Genomic DNA, 25,381 nt, shown 5'->3' with positions numbered 1-25,381 from the left:
ACCTTCTATTAGTCAACACATTCCCGACGTTTACCCCTGGCATGCTTGCCTTACAAAGTCGCAATCCATGACCTTTTAGAAGGGCCACGAGCTATACGCTTACGGAGCCTCGACTTTTATAGTGGTCAATTCCACTTAATCTGTACACCTAAACCAGACAAGAAATATCCATGCTACCTGCTAGATCTCGAGCAGGCTAGCAAGATTAAAACGCATTCAACTGGCAAAAACAAAAGAGAGAGATTATTAAGGCCGTGTAATCATCCTCCAGACACGAAGAGACTACTAGGAAGCAAGTTACTGCTTTCAGCCAAGCAATGAAATTGAGATGGCCGTAGAATATGAAGGCTGAGAAGGACATGCCAACTTCATAAGGGCTAAAAACGTTAATGGTACCACAAAAGCAAGGTGCAAATAAAATGTCATCAGCAATCTACACAGATCTGATCAGAAACCGCCATATAGAATACAAATCATAAATTCGATGTCCACATGAACTAGACCATACATACAGCACTGGCTTCAAAATGACAAATGAGACGGTTGATCCTTTGGCTTTCATATTCAACGACTTCCCAGATTTAGCCAGGGCCAACTTTAGGAATGTCATAGTGCTCACTCATGTTTGCCAGATACTGGTTGAAGTCTTGAATTCTGTCACGGTGCGATTTATTCGCTGTCTTGGCCATCCTATGAGTGTCAATTCTCTCTCTCTGCTCTATATATCGTCTCTCTGCAGGTGTGAGATGATCATCATAATGAGGAGCCTTCCCCTCCTCACCTGATTTGTTGGCATCATTTATTTCTTCCTCATCAGGGTTCGTTGATAGTTCTGTACTTCCACCTACACCCATTGAATGATTAAATTCAAACAAAAGGAATAATTTTGGAAACTAAAATGGGATGATGAAAAGGAACCCAGATAAACATCATCATAATATTTCAATTCAAAAACAGTATTGAATTTTGTTACTAGGTTGGCTCTTACTTAGTAAGAAAAACTGCGTTGCATATAATGATACTATGACCAAATCAAAGAAATTAGCATCATTGACTGTTCATTAAGTATTTCAGTAGTAATGGCATTAAGTATTACAGTAGTACTGGAGGGTACTGGTGATCCCAGAACCATTGATCACACACAGAATTGATAAAATATAGTAAACTAAAAATTAATCTGAAGTTAGAGAACAGTTCTCTTCATTTCTGTTTGTGTTTTAACACACGTATCTGACCAAACCTTTCTCAATTTGCATGACAATAAAAAGGGGTAAAAAGGCAGCTTATTAAACCTAGAAAAGAAAAAAGAAAGAAAGAAGACTTCAACTTGATATCAAAAGGATGACTTACCAGCTGAGAGCTCATTTTCTGTGACAAGAGATGTTTGATCTTGATGTTTCTTATGTTTCTTTTTCTTCTTCATTCCAGGAGCCTTCACATCTAGAGCCTTTCCCTTAAGCTTCAGCTTCCCACCAACAACATTCTCATATGATGACATTTTCCTTGTCTATAAGATAAGAAAGCAAAAATTTATGTCTAGATCACAAAATTGAAAACAATGCACAAAAAGAGTATATGCACATGGCAGAGAGCATTCATAAGTGGAAAGAATGAGCTCTCAAAACACAGGTAATCACAGGACAACTATGCACTGCCCCAATAATCAAAGAGGGTAAATTGGTGAAGCAACAAGTAATAATAATTTGTTGTTGAACCCACATTAACCCAACTCATGCTACACAATAAAGCTCAATTGAACTAAAAAAAACCCTACTTTCAGGTAATTAGGGTGGCAGAAAGAATCAATTTTACCCTTATCTGAGAACCCATGAAACCAGAAGAATAAATAAACAAATAAACCAATTTGTTATTCCATAATGAGATCCCAATTTCGGCCAAATGGCTCCTAATCCAACAAGACAACAGAAATCAATTGATTCATGAACCTTTTTCTTCCTTGGCAACTGACAACTTAATAATAAAATCCTTCAAATTCAAGAAATACATAACATAACCCAAAAGAAAATCGTGATCTCCTCAACTGGAAAAAAACAGAGAAAACATAGTAGATTAAGAAAAATGGGCACAAATTCTCAGATGAATATAGAGAAAGCAAAAAAGCAGCGAACCCTAGGATCGTACCTCAAAACAAAGGAAAACTGGTGCTCAGTCGCTTAGAAATTTGACCAAAGATTAATTCTTTCCAGTTTTCTGATTCAATAATCAAGCCGCGAACGGAATGATTTGGATTCGTTTCGACTCGGAAGACTGATTTTTTGAGTTCTACCTTGTTTCTGAAACCCGGGACCCAACTTTTGATTTTGTCCCTTTTATTGGCCAGGAATTTTGCTACCCTTTTTACTGACCTTATTTATATATTTTTCTAAGTTTACCGGCCTTTATAAATCACGGCAAAAATAAATGAAAATACAAATTCGAAAAAAATAAAATAAAATAAAAAAGGATGAGAAAAATAGCAAAAATTAAAAATTAAATGAAAAGTAAATTGAGTAACAAAAAGCCATGCTGGCAGATGGTAAAATTCTTGACGGTAAAAAGTTGAATTTTGTCGGGTATGCTAATATATATAAAATATATATTTGTAATTTAAGTTGTTCTTAAGATTTTATGAATATATATATTTGTTCGTAAGATATTACCATATATGTAAGTTGTTTCTTCTCCTGATATGAATTAGGAGTTGATGTTTCCTATTTAAGTTGTTTCTTCCCTGATGAATTAGGAGGACTTGATGTTTCCTTTTGAGGGTGTTGTTTTTCCTTGTTCAACTAGCATTATTTTTTATCCAAAAGACGAAAAGGAAACATATGTTTTCCGTTTTGAAATGGGGTTTATTAGTTATGTTTACTATATAAAGAGGTGTTTGGGGTGTGATTTGTTACAATTCACCAAATCATTCACTCAAACTCAACCAATCTCTCTCTCTCTCTCTCTCATACACAACGAACAAGAATTAATGGGCAGGCAGCTTACTTTCGGAGTATTATTAACTTGTACATGTAATCGATGCAAGAAGGATAAGAAAAAAGCGGGCGCGTTGAAGACAGAAATAATGGGCGTGTTGAAGAAATTTGATGGCGTGCATCTGAGAGAGTTTGATTTCGGCCAAGGCAAGTTGGTGGTGGAAGTGGCAGACAATACTACTACTAGTGATTCAAACCTACTCATTAAGGCGCTTCAAAAGATTGAGAACGCGCATAGCGTAGACCTCATGAACATGGAAGCTGGTGGTGGCAAACCCAAAAAAGCTGTCACGTTCATATTGCCTGAAAAGGAGGAGGAGGAGGAGGAGGAGGAGGAGGAGGAAGAATCTGATGCTGATGATGATGATCTTGGCTTGCATGATGATGATGATGAGGTTGATGATCCTCATTTGCATGATGATGAGATACCCAAGGTTAGCATGGGAGAGATTGATAAAAAAGGTAAAGAAAAAATTGGATGGACACAAGGTAGAGGCAATGGTGGAGCCATGCATCAGACGGCCAATATGGGCCATATGGGTCAAACGGCCAAGATGAGTCAGATGGGCCAGATGAGCCATGTGGGTCAGATAGATCAGATGGGCCTTATGGGCCGGGTGGGTTATATGGGCCAGATGGGGCAAATGGGTGGTTGTTATATGGGTCCCATGGGTAGCTATCCAGTGGGTCCAGCAGCACAAGGGATGATTGGGTATGGGCATGGGTATGGGTATGGCAATTATTATAACCAAAACCAAGGGCAATACATGAACGTGATGCCGGCGATGAGGATGGATGAAGGGAGAGCAAACTGGAATGATAATGATATGAATAACAACATGCCAATGCCATCACAGCAAGAGCAAGCAATGGATCCTTATACTTACTTCAGTGAAGAAAATGCTAATGGCTGCGCTATCATGTAACACTCGTTAGACTTTCTTTCTTTTTTAGGTATAATAGAATTCTCCTAGTTTATGCCAACAAAGTCTAATCATGTGGTTTTCAATTCGAACCTCCAATTTGGTATAGCTCATCTCCTAATTCTAAGATTTTTTTATTTCCTTTTTTTAAAATTTTTTATAGTCGAATTAGTGGTAGTGCCAAATTTCGTATAACAGTAAAAGTAATCTAATGACTTGTTAAGTCTTTTATATAATTTACCTTTTTTCCTCTTTTATATGTTCTTGGTATTTACTTATTTGAAATGAGGAAGCCGTTTGTTAGATACATCAATAATTGGGAGAAGGAATTGGAATTGAATCAACTACTACTTCTAATACCCATCATCTTCCCCCTCCCCTTTCCAAATAAGTAAACACGTCATCAGGTTACACAAGGTTGTGTACATTGAGTTGTTGTATATGTGTTTGAATGTTTGAACTCACTACTAAGGCCTCGTTTGGTTCACGGAACGACTTTGAAAGAAAATCATTTCCCAAGAGATGGGAAATGGAAGATTCCTTTTCCACGTTTGGTAATGCTGGGAAAGTAACCGGAAAATAACACTTTATTTCATTTCCCATGTTTGTTTTAAGTAGGAATGGAAAACAAAGTTTGTATAAATTTTCAATTATACCCATATAAAATTAAATAAAAAAAGAATGTATTTAATGATATATTGTAATTCTAAATTGTTAAGAGGGACAAAATGGTCATGAAAAATGTGTATTTAATGTTGGTTCATTTTCCTAAACTTTTCCATGATGAGAGAAAACAAAACCCAAGTTGGGAGGATGGCTTCACTCTTACTTTCCCATGAGCCAGGCAACAATTTCTCATGCCTGGACTTACCAAACATGGAAAAGTAATTTATTTTCCATCCCCAAGTCTCCTTTCCCATGAACCAAACAGGACCTAAGTGCCTCCGAGTTCCAAGGTACACAAACTCGTTTTCAAAATAAAAGGTGGATTTTTCAGACCCAAAAAATGGTGTCCAAGAGGCTTGCTTAGTAGGGGCAAGAGAACGACATATGCCAGCAGCATGCACCCAGAACAGCATCAGAGATTCCAAGACTTGGCTCTCAATATCATCCGATCGAGATTAATTGGAACGTGGAACTTGGATTACTTTCCCTTCTATGCTCAACTCTAGATTCACTTCTACTTCCCCTTCGAATGGAACTTGTTTGACATAAACCTCATCTGCATCTGCATGGTCAGCAACGACTTATCTCTTTTTTTTGGTGAAACGACTTATTAGCCTTCCCTTGATTTTATTAGCCTGCTAAAGTATATAGACTAGATTTACACTCCACTAGAGATGCAAACTACCATGGCCTCATTGCACAAAATCAACAAAGAGGACAAAGCACAGCTCAACTCTCACTCCCCATGTTTAGCAAAAAGCAGTGAGACAATTACTCCGATACATATGCATCTGCACAATCTAGTATTGACAAGATAAAATTAAAACACTCACCATTCTGTGGTTTTTACAAAGGCTTGTCTTTGTTGTTTTCCCATATCCGTGGTGGTAGTGTAGGGAGGACTATCTGTAAAGATATGGAGAGATGAGATCACTTTTTTTTTCAGCCAACGTATATTTATCAAACTATACAATACATATAATTAAGGAGAATCACATTATAAGTTTCAGGAAAACAAACACCTCATGTGGAGCTTTTCTCCAAATCAAGCATTCGACATTTGCTTTGAAAAAATTCTTGCCTTTGCCTGCCATATCATGTATACTTGATGCTCCACCACCAAACTATAAAGTGCTAGCTGAAAAATGCGACAAATGACAACGGGATAAATGAGAAGAAAAGAGCAGATTAATCAATTGAGAAATTTCAGCCACTGCAGAAAGCATCCAGCCTTTCCATGGATTTTACCTTGAAATTCTAGCACTCTTGCAAATTTTGGTTAAAATCTAGGACTTCGACATCGCAAAGTTATTATTAATATTATTATTTTTGTTCAAGACATGTCTCATGAACATTTCATAATATTTATCCAAAGAACCTAAACAGTAAGTTAACCCTTTTTTCCCCATGCTCATTGAGCATCCACTGTCCACAATAACTACCAGGAACATGACCAACATATATTAATATTCACCAAGGAAAAAGCATCCCTCAAAATAGGGAAATCACTAGTTGACAAACTTAGAACACACCTTCAGAAACTTTGCAGAAGTATGGTTACTAAATTCACAATTTCATTTAGGCAAACTAGTTTTGAGATTTATAGGACGGTTGACGAAGCATATGTCGGGAGAAGTATAAATGGATGGCACCCAGACCAAGCAACCCCACCAAATATAAAAGCCAGCTAACAGAGTAAGTACAATGAATCATAGTGAGATGAAGCATGAACTGAAACAAGTGAAGCATGAAAAAGCCATGATTAGATGAGATCCATTAAAATGAAGAAACCGTTCTAATGTTCAGTCATGAGGATCCAGATGAAGGAAGTATATAATCTGCATCTTGAATTACCCCCTTTTTATTTACTCCAATAATTGGTAACTAGCAGTGAGTTGTACCATCTGTAAAAGTCATAAATACGTAAAATTATAAGGTATGGTACCTTTTCCCCTAATTACTAATAAAACAAGTTCCCCTTTTATTTTGTTAGAATAATATGTTTGTTCAATTCTAATTTGTGCACCTAATAAGTAATAATTGACTACTTAATGATACACAAACTTTTGTGTGTGAATTAGAATGTCCATTTATGAAATTTTATGTAGTAACATTTGTAAGAAACAAGTGAAAGCCACAAGAGTTTAGGAATGAGAAAAAAGCTCTTGGTTGAAGTAACCACAACTAGCATAGTTAAGGTGATAGTTAGGTTGATGTAATTGAGTTGAATTTATGATACTACCTACGACCAGGAAATCCAAAAGAAATTCACGAATTCAAATTGAATGATTACATTTAAAATAAACCCTAAAGGCCAAAAGAAATTTAAACATAACCAATTGGACAGGATACAAAATTTAAGTTACAAAAATTACCTTTAGAATGCTAGACGAAATAGCATTCAAAATCGTGAATTTCCAAGAAAAGACATTCAAGATGCATATCTTAACCATATAAGTCTCAACCTATCGAAGCAGCCACATCACAGAAGTCTTCAGAGCCAGATGTCTCCACATGTAGATCAGTTTCTGAATAAGCATCCGAAAATGTAATGTGACCATCATCTCCTTTCACACCTTCAACAACTTCATCGGGAAATAATTCATGCATTACCTCACCAGATATCAAACCCAAATTTCTCATCTCAATCCATAGGTCAATAACTGAAATCAAATGATATGATCTACAAAGAAATTTTGATAATCTCAGGACAGTATTGTAGCTCAGTCGTACTTTCGCTTCAATCATCTCTTGTAGCATTAAATTAACCATATTAAGATCTCTTTCTTTAACAAAGCCAGAGACCATTACATTGTAAGTATATTCATTAGGAGTCAAACCAACCTCCTTCATTTGGCGATAAAGTGAACAAGCCTCTTCAGTTCTACCACCCATGAAAAGTCCACGAATGGTAACTGCATAAGCTACAACATCAAGTGCATACCTCTCTGCAACTACTTTCTTAAATATGCTAATGGCTCTATCAAATTTACGAACCTTTATAAGCCCATCTATAAGAACAGTATGAATATGAGCATCCTGACCAGGGTAATTCATGACAATCCCATGGTACACATCAACTGCTTGGTCAACTCTTCTAGCTTTACATAGTCCACTTAATAATCCAACAAAAGTATACTTATCTGCTGTAAAACCTCTATCGAGCATAACCTTATAAAACTTCACAGCCAGAGCTGGAAACCCCGATTTACAGAAATAACTGAGAAGTGAGTTGCATACTAATAAGTCAGCTTCTATTTCAAGTCCGCAAACCAACTTGGGGAACAGAGAGAACCTCCTGGAAGAACATATGGCGGATAACAATGAACAGAACGTATACGAATCGGGAGACAATTTTCGTGATCGCATGCCAACAAAAACATCAATAGCATCATTGTACCTCCCAACCTTGGTGAGGGAGTCTATTAACACATTACAAAGAACCAGATCAGGGGCATCTCCTTTAGATTCCATAATACTTAAAACGTTGAATGCATCGTGAACCATGTGAGACTTTAAAAATCCTCTGATTAAAGTCGTGTATGTTACAATATTAGGAGAAGAACCAGTCTCAACCATCTTGTCCAATAATTTACCAGCAACATCAAGTCTCTGCAATCGACAAAACCCATGGATTAACATACTCCAAACATTTACAGACATAGAGACGCCCAAAGTAATCATTAGACCCAAAACTTGATGCGCCTCCACTATATTACCCATTTTGCAAAAACAGTTCAAAAGCATCTCAAATGTCTCAACTTTTGGGTGATACCCCCACCGCAACATCATTCTCAATACATCTCCAATATGGAACAAATCATTGAACTTGCATAAATTACACAGCATAATATTAAAAGTCACAAAATTTGGCACTTGGGTCTCTTTCAGAGACTTAATAGCTAAATCACCACGCCCAATTTTGAACGATACATCAATGATTACATTACGCACAAACGTGTTCGGAGTAAAACCATAAGCACCCATTTGCTCAATTGCCTCAAAGACCATCTCATACATTCTGCCACGCCAATAAATCCTCAGCAAGAGCAAAAATGTCTGAGATTTTATAACACACCCTACACTCGCTAATTCCCTAACAACCGATTTAACTGTTTTGTACCGTTCCATCATGCGCTTGATCACACCAACCATGTGGTCAAACACAATCCTATTGTGAAAAAAATTAGGTTGTTGAGCACACCACAAAAAGAATCTCAGTGCAATCAAATCCGAAGGGCAGTTCAATAAAGTGGAATGCACATTCTGATGAGTGAGAGTGCATTTACTTCTTTCTGGGTCAAGATTTTCCCGGAAAATTTTCTTGGTTTTGTTAGTTGGGCATACCTTTGGAGATGAAAAGTGGCAGATTGGCAACATGCGCAGTGCTCTGATGATTTGGTTTGGCCCTCTGTGTAGAAAACACAACCTAAATCTCCATACTTTTTCCATCAAAGTTTGATTTTTCCTGCAAACCAAGCACTACATAAGAAATTTACAGGAGAGGGTGAAATTACTTTTTGGTCCCATATATACACAAATTGAATGAAAATGAGAAGGTATATATAGCATTGTAATCAAAACTGAGTGACTATATAAAATGTTGAATGTCCCTGCGAATAGAAACGACCTTGTTAATAAGGATAGGAGTAGGAGATGGAAAGCTTTGGTAGGCAGACTATACCTCCGATGATAAGGAAAAGAAGGGTAGGGTAGTTTCAACAAATGTTACATCTAATAAAATTTGAATGCTTCCAGTTCATTTTGCAATCGTTTGTTGTTCCACCCAGCAGACTTTCTGTAACTCAATCTCCCCTGATATTAAAATTGCCCTATTTTCCCCACAATTCTTTTCCTTTTGAGCGATCAATATTCAATAGGAAAAAAGTAAATAAATAAATGCACTTACTTTCATCTGCCCACCACTGAGAGCCCGTGAATATCTGGGTTACTGCAGCTTGTATGAAATGAAGCTTTAGCTGAAAAATAAATAGGTTTTGGTTGGCCCTTTGGGGATTGGGAGCAAATAAGCAAAACAAGCCTCCAAGATTGGCTGGGAACTGCTGAACTGGGACTGTGAGGTGAGTGAGGTTCCAAATACATCTGCCAACACACCACCTGCTACAATCAATAGTGGCTAAACTAATCACATGCACCATATAATTAAAGACTTGATTTTTCAGCTAAGATATCCAGGCATTGCTTCAAACTAAAAAAAACATGGTGAAGATGAAAACTCCAAGCCCTTACTATGGTGACGTCGAAAGTAAAGCAAGAAAAAGCATGAATAGAAAGAGCTTGAAATACCTGAGGAGGAGACGAGCCGATTGAAGAACAAAAATGGAGGTGAGGTGGGGTGTTGTGGTGGGTTTGAAGAGAAACAATGAGGAGGAAGAGAAGCGACGTTAGAGAAATGGAGTTGAAGACGGCTGGGCAAAATATGGAATTTGGATTGGACGCCTAGGCGTTTCGTCGGGCTGGGCTACGCGCTTGTTGGCTAAAATATATAGCTACAAAAAAAGTTTTGGGCTCTGCAGGACTATGGTCGGGCTGGTAGATGAGGTATATGGCAGCTCCAAGGCTAGTCTCTAGGGTTTCTGGCTAGCTTCAACGGCTCTTAGCAATTTTTTTTTTTTTTTTTTGTCTTCTAATTTTAAGAAAATAAAACGTTTCTTGGTAATTTCATATAAGAATGGGATGGGACTATAATCATCCTTTTTTTTGTTTGTAAGTGATATAGGGACGATGAGGACGATACTAACATAGGTGTACATGTGTTATAATATAAGTAAACAATAGACTCGTAGTTTCTGTTTGTTAGATGTTATATTCCTTTTTGAATGTTTATTTTATGGTTGCAAATTTGATCTAAGAGTTATATGATGTACATTATTAATGTTCTTGGGAAGTGTTAGCTTCGAGAGGCTGTTCATGAGAAAGAAGGCGGCTTAGACTAAAGTTGGCAATGTGACAATCACACCGAAGAATTCATACTACTCTATATTGTGTTGTCTTAGTACTATGTTTTCAGTTAGCATGCCTTGTATACCGTTTAAATTGGAGTGTGTTGAATTTCTTTGAGTTCTTTACCTCCTATGCCAATGGGGTTAGCTCAAGTGGTTAGGGAATGTGATAAAATGAGTTATGACATGGATTAGATTAAGTGTTCGATGCGCTCCAACATAACCAATAAAAGAAAATAGACGTAATGGTAATTCATGGGGAAAATTAAAACCAAAAATCCTCTGGTAGATCCAAGTTGGAGAGCCAATAAAATAAGCCTGAAATTCTATATCATAAATAACTAACGTTTCCTTGGCTAATACCACAACTCATCCAAACTTACATTAAAAATCAAGAGAAAGTAAGTTGAAGGGAAACGATATAAATAGCATTGCCAATTCACCAGATGGGCTGCGAGTAGAAAGACTAAGCTCAACGAGAGGCGTCGCTTGATGCATAAAGGACTTGGACTCTTCAATAGATGCCAGGAATGACCCTGTAGGACACCTTCTGACAATATAGTTTCCAATATTTCCCGTACCTGCAAGAAGAACGTCGTCAAAATCTCATTCAAAATTATATAAAATGCTCAAAACCATTTCATAATTTGATGGCTTTTTCATGAAAAATTCTTCGAATGATATGTCTTCGTCGAACTGTCAAGCTAAATTTGTATGTAACAGGAATCTGTATCTGCTTACTTGGACCGACATCGATCGTCATCCCTTTTGGCTCGGTCAAGTAGAAGGATGGTAAGAAACACCACGTAGAAGTAAGGTAGAAACTGCAGGAGAAAAAGATAATAATAAATTCAGCAAGATGTTCTCCACAACATCCAAGTATCAAGTACCCCGTCCCAACAAACACAAAGAAAACAACAGAACACTAAACATAAATGGTTACATGATTGAAAAGAGCTGGAACAGTCCAGAAAAAGGCAGCTGATATTTCTGGCACATAATGGAAATGACGAGATAAACCCCACCTGCATGAAGAGCAAATAACCTCAGCAATGCCTTTAGCTCAAAGTGCCAGCTTATCTTTTAAATTATAACATAATGCACGAATTAGACTACGCTATGTGCAGAGAAGTGGACCAATAAAAGCATCACTCAACTAACTCTCCATGTGCAACGAAAAGCACTGACACAAAAACTCAGTTATATGTGTATGCACAATTTCATATTTACCAGAAAGAACTAAAGTACTCACCATCCTGAGGTTAAAAGAAGGCTTGTCTTTGTTTCCCCAGATGTGGTAGTGTATGAAGCGACAATCTGATATGTACAAATCAAATTTTTTTTTTTCAGTCAATATATCTCAAACTGTATGATAATCGCATGATAATTTTTACAAGACTAAATACCTTTGATGGAGCTTTCCCCCAAACCAAGCATTTGCCATTTGTTCTGCGAAATTCTTGCCTTTGCCTGTCGCAATCATAGTTGATGTATATGCAAAGAATCCCGGCCACCAAAATAAAAAGTGCTAGCTGGAACATGAGGTTGGAGATTGTCAGATTTGAGACCAATGATCACAGAAACAAATAGGAAGAAAAGAATAAACGAATCAGCTAAGAAATGTCATTCATTGTGGAAAAACCAGCCTTTACAGGGATTAAAATTTGTAATACCTACATAAAATTCCTGTAGTTTATGGGTAAAATCCGATTCTTTCAAATTGCCGAAAGTACAGCCTGACTTTCACTAGCTAAAGTTTTAATTATTTTCTTTCTTTTCTTTTTATTTTTCCAGAGCATTTTTTTTCCCCTTTTGGCACTGAATCTTATTTTCCAATAAGAAGATAGTCTTCTCCGACCTGAAAAATACCTTGTCCCATATAAAGACAAGATCTTATCCCAATTTTCGTGCATGCTGCAATGAGACCAAATGTAAAAATTTTCAATTCTTTGAATACGTCAAGAACATCTCACAGTATTCATTCAAACAACCTAACCAGTAACCAAAGACTAAAGGTTAACTTAATTCTGTTTTTCTCCATGCTCATTGAGACATGCCAACTTTTAGTAGCAGAAGCTTAGATAATAACCATCAATCATGCATAATGAACCCCACGTATAGAGAAAATGTGCATGACCAAGACATAAGCCTTTAAAATAGGGAAATCACAAGCTGACAAACTTAGAACACACCGTCATATGACTGATAACTTTTAATAAATTGGGCAAACTACATATCTGGATGAAATTATACCTGAGTTCCAAGATTTACAGGATGGTTGACCAGGTACATGCCAGGAGAAGTATAAATAGATGGAACCCAGACCAAGCAACCCCAGCAAATATAAAAGCCCGCTGTCAGAGACAAAAGTACAATGAACCATAGTCAGATGAAGCACGAACTGAACCAAGTAAAGGATGAGAAAAAATTGACTGAATAAGAAACATTATTGTGGGTCAATCTACAGGGGTAAGAATGAATATGAAGATGGTCAACATGAAATTCTCAGAGTTGTTAAGGATGCAGTATAAAATTTGCCACAAAGTACCATAACAAACTTGGTAAATACAAAGCCCATCATAATAGAATATCAATGCAATCAGCCCCCAAAAGACTGCTAAATTCATTTTGTTAAAAAAATAAACCTTCAAATATTAAAGCAAATATTGGCATCACATCTGATGGTTACTCTTGGACATGCCAACAGCAAACAATGGAGAAAAAGTAAAAGGTAGAGCATATGTGAACCTCGATCATGAGCAATATCCATTGTATTCCAGTATCCAGCCTCCCACCAAAAGAACTTCGTCACATAAACCAGCATCAATATAGTATTTACAAGCATTGAATCAGCTACTGTCCCATTAACTTCATACTGGCAAAAGAAGGAAAAAAAAAGCCAAATCTTAGAAAAACTATGGTTGGAAAAAAATGTTAACAAGGTGAACGCATTTAATCTTCTTCATAATCCTTCCATCCCGTAGGTTTTTCTTCCTTGGTGAAATTACGGCAAAAATTCATGTTCCATCAATCAATGTAATGGAAATGTAAATGTGGACGGCTTTGAAAATGTTAACTACCATAAGGGTAACTAGTAAGTTTATTGAAATTTGACCTATAGCGACTAAAGTGAAATATTGGACCTCAACGACAAGGACAAAAAGAAATATTAGAGAAGATTCATTTACCTGCTTTATGCAATAGGTCACAGCAAGAACTGCCCAAGACATCATCCCAAATCTGCAGTTTGTGAAAACTTTGATATCAAAGTTTTTACCAATTCGAGGATACAGCTCCATTCCCTAAAAAAATGAAAAGGGAACACTAATTTCTTACATGAGGCCATATCCAAAAATAAAAAGATTCATTAAAAAAAATAAAAATAAAAATCTCACACAATAATAATTCTATTTATAGGCTGCTATGAAGTATAATGCATTGACGTAGTCCATTAATTTTCTTTTCGCCTTGACCAAATTTTTTTTTTCTTGCAGGAAACTTGAATTTTATAAAATGAAAGAAAAGGTGCAAGGAAATACAGACAAGAAGTCCATCAAACTAGTCAACTATGAAAGAGTAACAAAAAATAGCATACAACACAATAATCCATGTCTGATCGGGATGAATTATATCAAAAGGGATACCAGGGTGCTCCAGTAATTCAGTATGCAAAAACGTACTTTTCACCTTGACTGAGTCTAATTTAAATAGTATTGCATCAGATATCAAATACTACAGCATGACCGTGACATTTCCATTATTCTTCGGATACAGTCCATTAAGAACCTGATTGAAAACCAAGTTTATAAATTCTTTTGTGCATTTCCAACTGCTTGTAACCAAAGAAAAGCAGGGGTCCGTTGCTCAGATAGATTAAAGATAACACAATTATTGATGCTATTGGCTTGTCGAGAAACATTTTTTACATGGTTTATTTAGTATGAGTTAAAGGATATAACACATATTTTGAAAAACTAAGTCAAAAGGCAGAGTCACAAATGTGCAACTTCGCATCATTAATAAATAATAGAGCAACGCACATACTGAATCTGTACGTTTTAGGGGTATATATTCAGTTAGACCTAAAAGATCTGTCCATCCTTAAAATTTGAGTTGCTACTGTTTACCACTAGCAAGGAACTGAATTAATGAAACAGAAAAAATGACACTTACCCAGTAGAAATCAATTATTGCATTCCCAGAAGACCCAGAATCGGTGGATGATGGTGCCAGGTGACCCTGAACACACAAAGAATTTGTGTCAAGAGAAATAACTAAAATTCAGATAAACTTATATCTCAGTGTAATTACAAAACCCTCACTTTTATGTACAGGAGAATACAGAAAATGAAGCTTCCGAAAATGAGTGCTGAAAAAATTTCTCCCAAATGGTCATAAACAATTGTAGGGTTGAATATCCCAAACCTGAAATTTAACATAGAAAAAGGCATCAAATGCACTAGAAAACAGTTTGGTGCTTGGCAGATAGGACAACAAATAACAAGCTTTTAGGGGGGAAGGGGGCTTAATAATACATAGATAACAATAGTGGCCACTGCGTCAATAACTCAGTAATTCCCACCAAAAAACCCAAAAAAGACTATCACAGCCTTTCTAGGGATACGAATTCAAGGATGCACAGCATTATATAAAAGGAAACACTAAGAATTGATGGAAAAAGTGTGTACCACCAAAGGCCGAGGTGGGTAGCCAATGTTACAAAATATGCTGCCATACCATTTGCCTGCACAATGCACATGCTATATTAATACATATATAACCATATTGAACAAATAGCAGGAAAAATGGCAAAAACATGACCCAATGCATGTCCAGATGCAGAAAAAAAAATTATACAGTTTTGAAAATCTACTGACTTGGAGAAGGCATATAACTTGAGTTTGCATCAGATAAAGATTTGGAACCCCATGTTTACATAATCACTTTGGCAACAGAGTTTTCACATAAAGAAATCGAGTATCCAGCACCTTGTAGACAGGTCGATTCCCTGTTGGAGAAATTGGGCCCTCAACCCTTTTTCCAGGTAAAAGCAGCTGGAGTGCAGCTTCAAAAGCACCATAACAGGCAATAATTTTCCAGGCAGTGGCAGTAGGTCTGGGCCATATTTCAATGAAACCCTGCACACCATGATGCTTTAAGTAATCCCAAGTTTGGGAAATAGAGCCATCTGCATGTACCATCGTATACCATCTGCAATAAGTATCAGATTCTGATCTCAATCACAATCAATTTGGTTTTATCAATTGAGTATCCCTTTTCTCTTTTAAACAAAAAACAGAAAACAAAAAATAAATAAACAAAAGAAAAAGGAATTTTCAGAATTTCAATTTAATAAATGCAGTTTCTTATAACTCCAAAATATGCCTTGGCTACTTTGATTCTCTTTATGATTACTTGTTACTTCTTCTCCTACCAAATCATCTCTTCAAAAGCCACAAAAAACACACTAACGACTCAAGCTTTTTAACATCCATAAAATCTGATTTGGATTTTCTTAAACTCGGGTTAGCTGTACTAATGTTGAGTTATATATTGCGTCCCAACTAATCAAAATCAAATACTTAAAAGTTTCAATTGGGATTCTCTGCCTGCCTCTTTTCATCAACGAAACAGAGCAATATAAAAACGAAGGAACAAAAAGATATTAAATTACAAATGAATCTATTTGAGATAAACATCAAATATAATCTCAGGGCCTTGTATAATATAAAATGCAAGAATCGTATATGATTTTAAAACTGCAAGTATTCAAAGCTAGGAAAAAAGATGAAAAAAAGTGAACATGTCCCTCCACCAGTTCGAGATCTAATTCATCTTGCTTTGCATTCTTTAGAAACAATTTTCCCAGAAAATTAATATTTTCTATAGAAACAAACAAGAAAACTAAAAACAAGATGAGATTTGGATTCAATGACCCTACTTCTCAACCAAACCAAAGAAATAACGATAACCCATTATTTTCTATAATCATTATTCCCCAAGAAAACGTATTTTCACATAAGGAAACATAAAATTCATTTCTTAGAGAAAGAAACAAAAAATGAAACAAAACAGATTGACATAGAACTTACAGTAGAATTACAAATGGAGGGCAAAGACAAAGCAGTGATAACATGGAAGCATATGTCACCAATGGTGAATGTACGGTATTCGTCTCCCCCATTCTCTCAGATCTCTCTATGAGTCTGAGAGTGTAGACTGATTTTCTCTCTGCCTCTGAAGAACTATGGCTTTTTAAGGTTTTTTTTAATCTAATCGTTGACAGACCAGTGAAGAGAAGACCCGTACCGTAGCATCACAGGTCTATGGTGTTTTATTTTATTTCCAATTATGCCCTTAGTGGTGGGCCAACATGCGATCTAAGTTTGCAAAACTTGGGCAGTTCAATCTGAATCCAACCCTGTTCGACCAAAAAGATAATGTGAATCCAACCCAACCCAACCCAACCCATCTTAACCCAACATGAGTTACTAATGGATCAGCGTAGGAGTTCAAATTGAGTTCAGAAATTTTCATGTGTTTGTGGTGAACGGTGTTCTAATTGACAAATGGTACAAAAACGTTTCTGCAATTTGGGGTATTTTTTCTAAAATATATATACTAACATTTGATTTCCTCCAACATTTTAATTAGACATCTAAAAGAGAATGAAAAAATTTGAACTTTGCATAAAAACTATATTTTTAGTACCATAAAATTTAATAAATAACGAACATAATAACAATATAATTGTGCGTGCCCATATATATATATATATATATATATATACACACACGAATGAAATGAACACTAGAATCATTTAGAAACTCTGTAGTGAAAATTTTGTGACTATAAAAATGATGAATGTGTGCATATAAATAACTAATTATAAAAAAAAAACAAAACAGGCATCTGTTTGTCTAGTGCCCCTTGGGCTTGTTGTAAGCTTTAAAATATGGGCTCTATCGTCACAGAAACGGCCTTATAAGACCAACAAAATGAAAGGTATGAAAAACATTGATAACTTAGATTTTATTGGCAACCAATTAATCACCACAAAAGAGTTCATCAAAAAAAAAAAAGACCACAAATGATGTTCTGACGAGCTTAGCATAACGTTCTTCTAATAGAAGCATTTTTAAAAATTTATTGAAAACCCAAATGATTTTTGGATGATTTTTGAAAAAACACTTAATTTGTGCTTCTTCATAAAGCACTTTTGTGACTATATTTTTTGTCAAACACTACTAAAAGCAATTTAATGCTAATTAACGTGTCTTGTTTTAAATTATTAGACAACTTGTAAATGTAGAGACTTAACGGAAATTTAAATTCAACTTCGGAACTAATCCATAGGAATCGAAATGTAGAGACTTCGGAACCAATCCATAGCTAAATTTCGAGTTATTTTCCCTCATCCAAACGGAGGGTGAGCGAGCCAATTACAACAATAACAGTAAAAATTATTATTAAAAAAATATTGACCGAAGCCCAAAGTACAAAACCAAAACCATGTAAGAAAATGAAAGCAGCTTACCAAATTGGCATGTAAAAATATATAGACGCCCACAGGGAATGAGCAGCTGGAGAGCATGCCTATGACCGTTAGGTTTATACCTAAGATTCAAACAGAAAAACTCCCGGGAAAGTGAGATTGCCTCAGAGGGCATGTCCTCCTAATGCAACACTAATTACATACCTCCAAGGCCAACAAAGAGAGAACATTATTTTGTATTTTGTGAAAAGAAAAAATATTTCAATGGAGGAGGATGATGAGAAAAAAGTTTATGCTTCTCCAACATCATCTCCTCCAACACCTCCCTCACCCCTCCCCATCAGTGTAGGACCTGGCAACCAAAAGTACATATTTTCGCCGTCTCCGTCCCCCTCTCCACCTTTCTCTCCGCCTCCGTCGAGCCACACGTCAGCTGAGAACCTCCCTCTTCTGCATCATGATCAGAAGCTCTCTAGCCCTCCAGTGCCATCTTCAGCATTCTCCTTGGATTATCGGCGGCCCCCGGAGGATTTGGATTCCAGGAGCTCATGCCTTGCAGACTTGTAAGTCCCTTCTATATCTCGCTGCCAATGTGGATAGCAATAGGGGAAACTAGTTCTCAGTCAAAATGACCAGGATTTTGATGAAAAATCAACAAATTTTGCTTACCATATTCATATTGGATGAAACAATAGTAATAACAAATCACAACATCTAGCTTTGCATTACAATTTATGTTGATGATGGACTTCCAGTGGGCAGATATCTGTATTCAAATTGTGCTCTTTAAGTCATTGATTTTTCACATTCTGGGCATGATTTATGTTTTCATGAGCAATTGTCAAATTCTGCCAACTCTATGCAGAGGAGCTTGATAGGGGCTTTTGACTGGTAGGTTTTTTACTTTTTCCCCCCTTTTAATTTGAGAATCGATTCATGGTTACCACATTGATTCCTTTCTTTGATCCAAAGCCTAGACCTAGACCTAGACCAACCAGTCAAAGTTGAGCAAACCCAGAACACAGACAAGAATCCTTCAAAACCAACCAAAACAGACACTCCAAAAGTGTAAAATGCTCACGGTTAAATGAGTCCTAAAACCACAGAAGAAAACCTACCCATGAATTGACTGGTAGTTAGGCATGCAATGCTATGTCAACTTGTATTTGCTTTGCTGTCCAAATGTTATAAACAGTCAACCCCCTTCAACTGTTCAACAAAATTAATTTAAGTTTTTCTTCCAAATTCTCTCTCTCTCTCTCTCTCTCTCTCTCTCTCTCTCTCTCTCTCTCTGTAATTTGACTAATTCTATCTCTTTCTGCAAACAGGTTAAAGTGGTTTATAGAAAGATGCTGCAACTGTGGTTCTAAGTCTTCCTAGCCTTCTTCTTACAAATACAGAACAGATACGAAAAAAGAAAAAGAAACCAGAAGAGCAGTCAAAGTGTGAAATTGCTTGCTCTGGTTTTGCCTCCAATTGATTTTCCAGAGATTTAAAGCTGCAAGTTGATCCCTTCTAAGTTCTAACATGCGTTCTAACTCATGTAACTAGCCATCAATCATCAGATGCGTTTTTTTCACCCTCAACTAGTTGAAGAGAAGGCCTGCAGCAAAAGTGAATGAGTGATATTTGTAACAAATAACATTCTTTGCACATTCACATTGTCTCATAAAAAAAAAATTCAGAGAGATTCTTGGTCACTTGGTTTGCTATTATTTACTTATATATGCAGCAAAACTATGAATTAATTCAGGCACTTACTATATTGTTTCTGCAAAATCATCTCAGACAGATCATGAACTGCTAGACAGCGCACTTACATATACATAACCAGTGCCTGAAGAACCAAAAAATAAATGAAATATACAAAAAAAAGCCAGCCCATATACAGAGGAACACACAAAAAGAACATTAAAAAAGAGAGAGAGAATATAATATGATATAGGCAGATACAATATACAACAAAGAACATGGGCACACGTTATTTTAGAAACAATGATATTTTTTGTGGAACTTTTTTTGTTGATTTCAATTTTTTTTTTAAAGTACAAGTGATAGTATAAATTATAAGAAGAGGGGTGTTTCTCACACACTACCATGGTGCTATAGAGGTTCGAACATGCAAATCAAAGTCCTTTTTTACTGGGCTAGATTTCCGTTGATATTGATTTCAATTTCAAGTGGATCTTAAAATTGTGTTTTTGAAGACATTTCAAATTAGTTCAAGAGTAACAGTCTAACAGATAACATGGGCAAATTAAAATATTGCAAAACAAAAACCTTTTTAACCAAGACTTTGCCTTGAATCAGTGGCACCAAGTTCTTTATCCTAACAACAATTTATTATTATTTTTTCCTTCAAAATAATGTGATTTCAATATAAAATTGATCAGCTCATATCATAAGCATTGGTGTATTTTTGGACATTTTTTTTTACCTATCCAATTTATAAACTTGTCATTTATATTGTCTATACTTTTGGCTGACTTTTTTGCTGAATATAGAATAAAATCTTCCAATTATACACTCAGGTATTTTATACATATTTTGTTTTGGTACAGATTTTATCCATATTTTTGTTTGTTATTTTGTATTTATTTAGTATTCAAAATCTATTTATCTTTTGATGTTTGCATGATTACTCATTTCTTTTGCCTGCACTAACACCATCTGACTGTTTTCAAGGCCTGCATTTAAAATAAAATTTATAAAAAAAAAAACCAAATACAAAAAAATCCCAACTTTTGTCAATCACCCTCGGTCCCTTCAAAGTCCACCGTATCACTTCAATTCATAAGAACCCTAGAATTCGATTCTCAAATTGTTCATCCAATTGATGCCTGCATTGTTTCAGTGCCATGCCGATCTTCCTGAATTGCTAAATTGCAGGTCAGCCCCTTAATTGATCTCAAAAAGATTCAATCTTTGCTCGAAATTTACTAGTTTGTTGATTAAATTCCGAAGCTTTCGATGTGATTATTGTACTTTGTTCATCACATTTTTGGATTTTGATTTGCATAAAATATATTTATTGCATTTTCTGTTTTTTTCTTGGGGAAGAAATGAAGCTTCTTTGTATGGACAGTTGTATAATTAGGGAACTTGAAAGCTGGAGTTGAAGTTGATGCTCTCTACAGATTAGTAAAGTTGGAAATTTTTGCTAATTTTACATAATTGTCATGGCCAAACTGAGAAAGGGATTATCTCCTTAAGAAATTCAAAGCAAAGAACATGTTTTTATCATAAGCTGGTAATTAGACTCATGTTACATGTTAGGCTGGTTTCAAGAGTTTGTATCCTACCTATGAACGTAATCAATATCAATTGTTTGCTATGCTTCTGCTTAGAGACATATTCATTTTTTGCTAAGAACTTCTGTTTGTTCTTGATTGATACTTGGTATCTTCATCCTTAGCCTTCTACTTTCGAATCATCAAAATTTCTGCAGATGTTTTGATACATTAATCTTGATTGGAGTAGAGGTTGGGTGTTGAACTTGAAAGACCATATAGTTTATACTTGTCCATGTGGATGTTTTATGGAAAGTTCTTAGAGCAGTTTAGAATGTTAGATTATTATTTTTAGTACTGGAATTGATTTTAATTTCCATATCTAACAAGTAACAACACCTTGACATGTAATGCAGATTTTGGTTCCTAACTGGTGTACTTTTTGTCTATTTTATAGGTTTCCATGTTCCGATTGAAATGGTCTGTAGGAGCTACAGCACTGGAAATGACGTTTTCTTTGTATTCCTGACTCAACATTCTTCGCAATGCAATTAGTATCAAATGATAGTCGCAAGGAAGATATTACAGAATGTGAACCCATCTTATGTCAGTCGGACATTTCACAGAGACCCACAGAATCTTCATCCTCATGTGAAATTACAGCTGTGCAAGGTGATTTTGCTGCTAATGATGAAGAGTCACAAAATCTGGACGTCGATGAAAATTCGAAGTTGGTGAATCCCGAGCACCCACAATGCCGTATTTGCCTTGATACTGAAGAAGGTTCTTCTTGTATTTCCTGGCATCTCTTTGTGTATCTTTGGTTTCACTGTCACCATTAGTTTTCAGAGAAAGGTTTAGATGATGAGGATACGCAGTTAACCGTAGTTCAGTACCTTTTTGATCTATCTTTATATAGGTGGCCAGCAATTCAAATATGTTAGGGTGCGTGCTTATTTATTTTTCAGGGGAAGACTTAATTGCTCCATGCCATTGCAGAGGTACTCAGAAGCATGTCCATAGATCATGTCTTGATAATTGGAGGTCAACAAAGGTGAAGATTTCTTTCTTCATCGCTGACCCTTCCTCGTGACCTGCAGATGAATTTTTTTTTCTTCAGAATTTTTCTTTTAGAATAATGGAATTGTAGATAATCATGTAGGCACTTAAGGTAGTCAAATAAATGCAATTGTTATCTATTCTCTAAATATTATTTTTCTGTTGTGGAGGCTTGGTATTAATTATCCATATCCTTTATTTCTTCAGGAGGGCTTTGCTTTTGCTCATTGTACAGAATGCAGGGCAGTGTTCATATTACGAGCAAATGTCCCTCCTGACCGCTGGTGGTTGAGATTGAAATTCCAGTTCCTTGTTGCGAGAGACCATGCATTTATTTTCATTATCGTGCAGCTGGTATGTTTACAAACAATTTAATATTGTTCATATAATTTTATCAACAGGTAGTTTTCCCAACGAAAAAAGGGTACTTTTCCCTAAGTTTCATTTAACTTTGCATGGCCTACAGAAGAACTAGTTAGTAACAGAAGACATTTGTATGGTGCTGTTATATTTTAAACTGGGGTTATAGAAGGGTACTGTTAGAATTGATTGAAATTGTATTTAAATTTTCCCATTTTTGGTGACTCTAAACATTACTGTTAGGTTTCCAGTTAGTTCTATTTTATCAAGTTCTATCAAGTAACAAACTTCTATAGAAGAAGATATAAGACTTCCTTAGTTCTGACAGTCTTAAACTTTTAAGAATATTTGCTTTTATCAGATTGTGGCATTCTTGGGAGTGATGGTATACAAATTATATGGAGATGAACTAAGGGAGATGTTTGGTTACGAGGAGCACCCATATGGGTTTTACACTATGGCTGGTATGTAACTCCTGGCTGCCCTCTGAACTCCCTATAATATATGTTATTTCTTTGTGTAAGACATCCCCCCACACATAAACCCAGATTATCATCATTTGCAGAGTTTCTGATTGAGCTGTGCACTTAAGTTGAAGCACTGAAAATGATTCCATTTCTTGCAAAGGGGTCGTCTCTCATGAAACCCTTTAGCTGTGCAGTTAATCCAACCCTTCTATTAGTGGCAATGCCTTCTTCCCCCACTCCCCACCCCAAAAAGAAAGAAAGAAAAAGAGAGTTTTTACCTACCTTGATATGATTACACTAATTGCAATCTAATAGTATCTATTATTTTGTTGCAGTTTTAGCTATTGTTTTGGTGGGGTTGCTTTACGGCTTCTTCATAGCCATAATATGTGGACAGAGAATCAATGAACGGCATTACCATGTTCTTGCCAAACAAGAATTAACAAAGGTTTGTTAACTGCTACTTTGAGCTTACTTTTGAACTTTAAACTATTCCTAATGAAACTTACTGGCATTCCAGACTAACAGTTATATTCTAAGTTATGAACTTCTTTTTTTCAGGTTGTTTTAATTAAGTTTTTTTGTTCAAAAGAAATAGCAACATATCATTCAGTATGCTCTACATGTAATATGATTCTTCATAGACATAATGTGTGGAACAGAGCTGTATTTAAATTATTCCAACTGAATTGACTGGTACCTTTGTGCATTTTGGACTCAAGTTTCCTTGATCATTTGTTGGAAATCCTTACTCTATATTCATCTTTCTATTGGCACTTCTGAACAAGTTTTACCAAGACTACCAAAAGAAATTTGTATTACTAGTGTATTTCATGTGGGATGCTGTATTATCATCTTTTCTGTTGCCTTTCTGGATAGCATGATTTGTAAACTAAGTCTAATAGTTCGTTTGAAGCATTTAACTCTTATCATATATTTTCAACTGATGGATCAAGAAATTTTATGATGCCAGGAATATGTTGTAGAAGACCGAGAAAATAATAAGAATGCCCCCGAGTTAGACCCCAGCCATGTGACAGAGCTAAGAATGTTGGGCCTTTATTAGTTGGAAGTATTTGTTCTGCAGATTGTCTCGTCCTGTAAGCAATTTTTACATTCTGTAACTACCTTTCATATTATCTTTTTTCCTTTTTAAAGCTTTGCTTTCTCCTACTTTCTCTCTCCATGTAACCTGCCACTTAGATCAGGGATATATTCCTCTCTCTATATTCTAATTGTTTTTGTGTTTTTATCTTTTAGTCTGGGTTTATCTTCTGCACTTAAGTGCATGTGCCTATTTGTTTGTATTTACCAGTGTTTAAAAATGGCGCTTTATGAAGAAAAACTAAAATCTCCAGGTTTCATTATCTATGCACTAATTTACTTTTTGTTTTGGCCTTGATAACTCTCAGTTGTATGTTTGTTCCTTTGCATGCTCTTGTAACAGAGAATCTGGGACTTCAAGTATTTGATGGATGCATTTTCCGAATATATTCTTGACAATTTGTCTTTATAGTCTCTCAATTTTCACTTGTATTCTCTTCAGGTTTTCCTATGCTTTGTAATATTTCCCAGTGAGAGTGGAAAGCTACATTTTCCTGTCAGCTTCTTATATTAGCCAAACACCACCTTCTGCACTCCTGCATCTTGTGGCGGCACTTCTTTACGCATCCTTAAGCCAGGCACTACAGTTTCCCATATATTTTCTTCCGGGTCCTGCTTTCCTATGGCTGTGTCATTTATATGCAGCATCTGGAGTTTTAACTCGGCAATGAACTTGAAAAACAGTCGTTTCTCCTCACCAGCTATATGGAACCGATCAACGAGCATTGTCTGTGCTGTCTAACTGAACAGCAACAACAAGAGTGGTTTGTCTTCACAAAGTAGTATACCTGTATGTTCATTTATAAGTACAAATAAAATACTTACAATTTCTACAGAGCAGAAAACCACTGTTTATACGTTTTCTGCATCAAGTGTGCATCTCTCTCATTCTTTGTTTTTTGTTTTTGGGAGGGGGTAGAGAGATTTCAAGAATACGGTATTAATTGTATCAAGATCTTGTTCTTCCTGTTTGGACAATGTTGTAATTCAATTCCCAGTGTTATATAAAATTCTTTTCTCTTTGCACTTTGTAACTTTTACTTGGGGAAAGAGGTTAGTGTTGCCCCTTTCCATTTTCTTCTGGCCACGGGAAGAAAGACACAAATTTGGCCGAACTAGACTTATTTCAA

General features: G+C 35.9%; 5 protein-coding genes across 15 annotated transcripts; 2 read left to right on the top strand and 3 right to left on the bottom strand.

The window, feature by feature from the left end:
- Nucleotides 343-2,347, bottom strand: LOC18783770 (protein FAM32A-like). 2 transcript variants are annotated; one of them, XM_020558959.1, is made up of 3 exons: nt 2,143-2,347; nt 1,351-1,507; nt 343-832 (listed from the first exon to the last, which is right to left on the bottom strand). In XM_020558959.1, exons 2-3 carry the CDS (start codon nt 1,496-1,498, stop codon nt 582-584), a joined length of 399 nt encoding a protein of 132 aa, XP_020414548.1. In that variant the 5' UTR covers nt 1,499-1,507; nt 2,143-2,347; the 3' UTR covers nt 343-581. The 2 variants fall into 2 exon arrangements, with proteins under 2 accessions (XP_020414548.1, XP_007215136.1); XM_007215074.2 differs by having other exon boundaries at nt 343-844; nt 2,143-2,343.
- On the bottom strand, nt 4,654-10,685 carry LOC18783771 (putative pentatricopeptide repeat-containing protein At1g16830). 9 transcript variants are annotated; one of them, XM_020558954.1, is made up of 6 exons: nt 9,881-10,685; nt 9,483-9,691; nt 6,949-9,055; nt 5,596-5,711; nt 5,407-5,479; nt 4,654-5,211 (listed from the first exon to the last, which is right to left on the bottom strand). In XM_020558954.1, the coding sequence occupies exons 2-3, from the start codon at nt 9,486-9,488 to the stop codon at nt 7,034-7,036; spliced, it is 2,028 nt and encodes a 675-aa protein (XP_020414543.1). In that variant the 5' UTR covers nt 9,489-9,691; nt 9,881-10,685; the 3' UTR covers nt 4,654-5,211; nt 5,407-5,479; nt 5,596-5,711; nt 6,949-7,033. The 9 variants fall into 9 exon arrangements, with proteins under 9 accessions (XP_020414543.1, XP_020414542.1, XP_020414541.1 ...); XM_020558953.1 differs by having other exon boundaries at nt 4,654-5,208; XM_020558952.1 differs by having other exon boundaries at nt 4,654-5,135.
- On the bottom strand, nt 10,764-16,874 carry LOC18783828 (7-dehydrocholesterol reductase). The gene is made up of 13 exons (XM_020558957.1): nt 16,629-16,874; nt 15,525-15,747; nt 15,225-15,280; nt 14,859-14,961; nt 14,710-14,775; nt 13,725-13,838; nt 13,285-13,411; nt 12,790-12,890; nt 11,943-12,068; nt 11,789-11,853; nt 11,480-11,561; nt 11,278-11,360; nt 10,764-11,117 (listed from the first exon to the last, which is right to left on the bottom strand). Exons 1-13 carry the CDS (start codon nt 16,718-16,720, stop codon nt 11,051-11,053), a joined length of 1,305 nt encoding a protein of 434 aa, XP_020414546.1. The 5' UTR covers nt 16,721-16,874; the 3' UTR covers nt 10,764-11,050.
- LOC18782500 (leucine-rich repeat extensin-like protein 4) lies at nt 18,046-19,787 on the top strand. Its single transcript, XM_007217128.2, has 2 exons — nt 18,046-18,594; nt 19,360-19,787. Exons 1-2 carry the CDS (start codon nt 18,296-18,298, stop codon nt 19,409-19,411), a joined length of 351 nt encoding a protein of 116 aa, XP_007217190.1. The 5' UTR covers nt 18,046-18,295; the 3' UTR covers nt 19,412-19,787.
- LOC18783756 (E3 ubiquitin-protein ligase MARCH1) lies at nt 20,618-25,277 on the top strand. 2 transcript variants are annotated; one of them, XM_007215777.2, is made up of 8 exons: nt 20,621-20,920; nt 21,719-22,044; nt 22,230-22,315; nt 22,528-22,674; nt 23,042-23,144; nt 23,483-23,595; nt 24,121-24,247; nt 24,694-25,277. In XM_007215777.2, the coding sequence occupies exons 2-7, from the start codon at nt 21,807-21,809 to the stop codon at nt 24,211-24,213; spliced, it is 780 nt and encodes a 259-aa protein (XP_007215839.1). In that variant the 5' UTR covers nt 20,621-20,920; nt 21,719-21,806; the 3' UTR covers nt 24,214-24,247; nt 24,694-25,277. The 2 variants fall into 2 exon arrangements, with proteins under 2 accessions (XP_020416524.1, XP_007215839.1); XM_020560935.1 differs by lacking the exon at nt 22,528-22,674 and having other exon boundaries at nt 20,618-20,920.

Source organism: Prunus persica, chromosome G3 (assembly GCF_000346465.2).
Source record: "Prunus persica cultivar Lovell chromosome G3, Prunus_persica_NCBIv2, whole genome shotgun sequence".
Lineage (NCBI taxonomy): Eukaryota > Viridiplantae > Streptophyta > Magnoliopsida > Rosales > Rosaceae > Prunus > Prunus persica.
The sequence above is the reverse complement of the archived record's forward strand: the minus strand, read 5'-3'. Positions and strand labels throughout refer to the sequence as shown.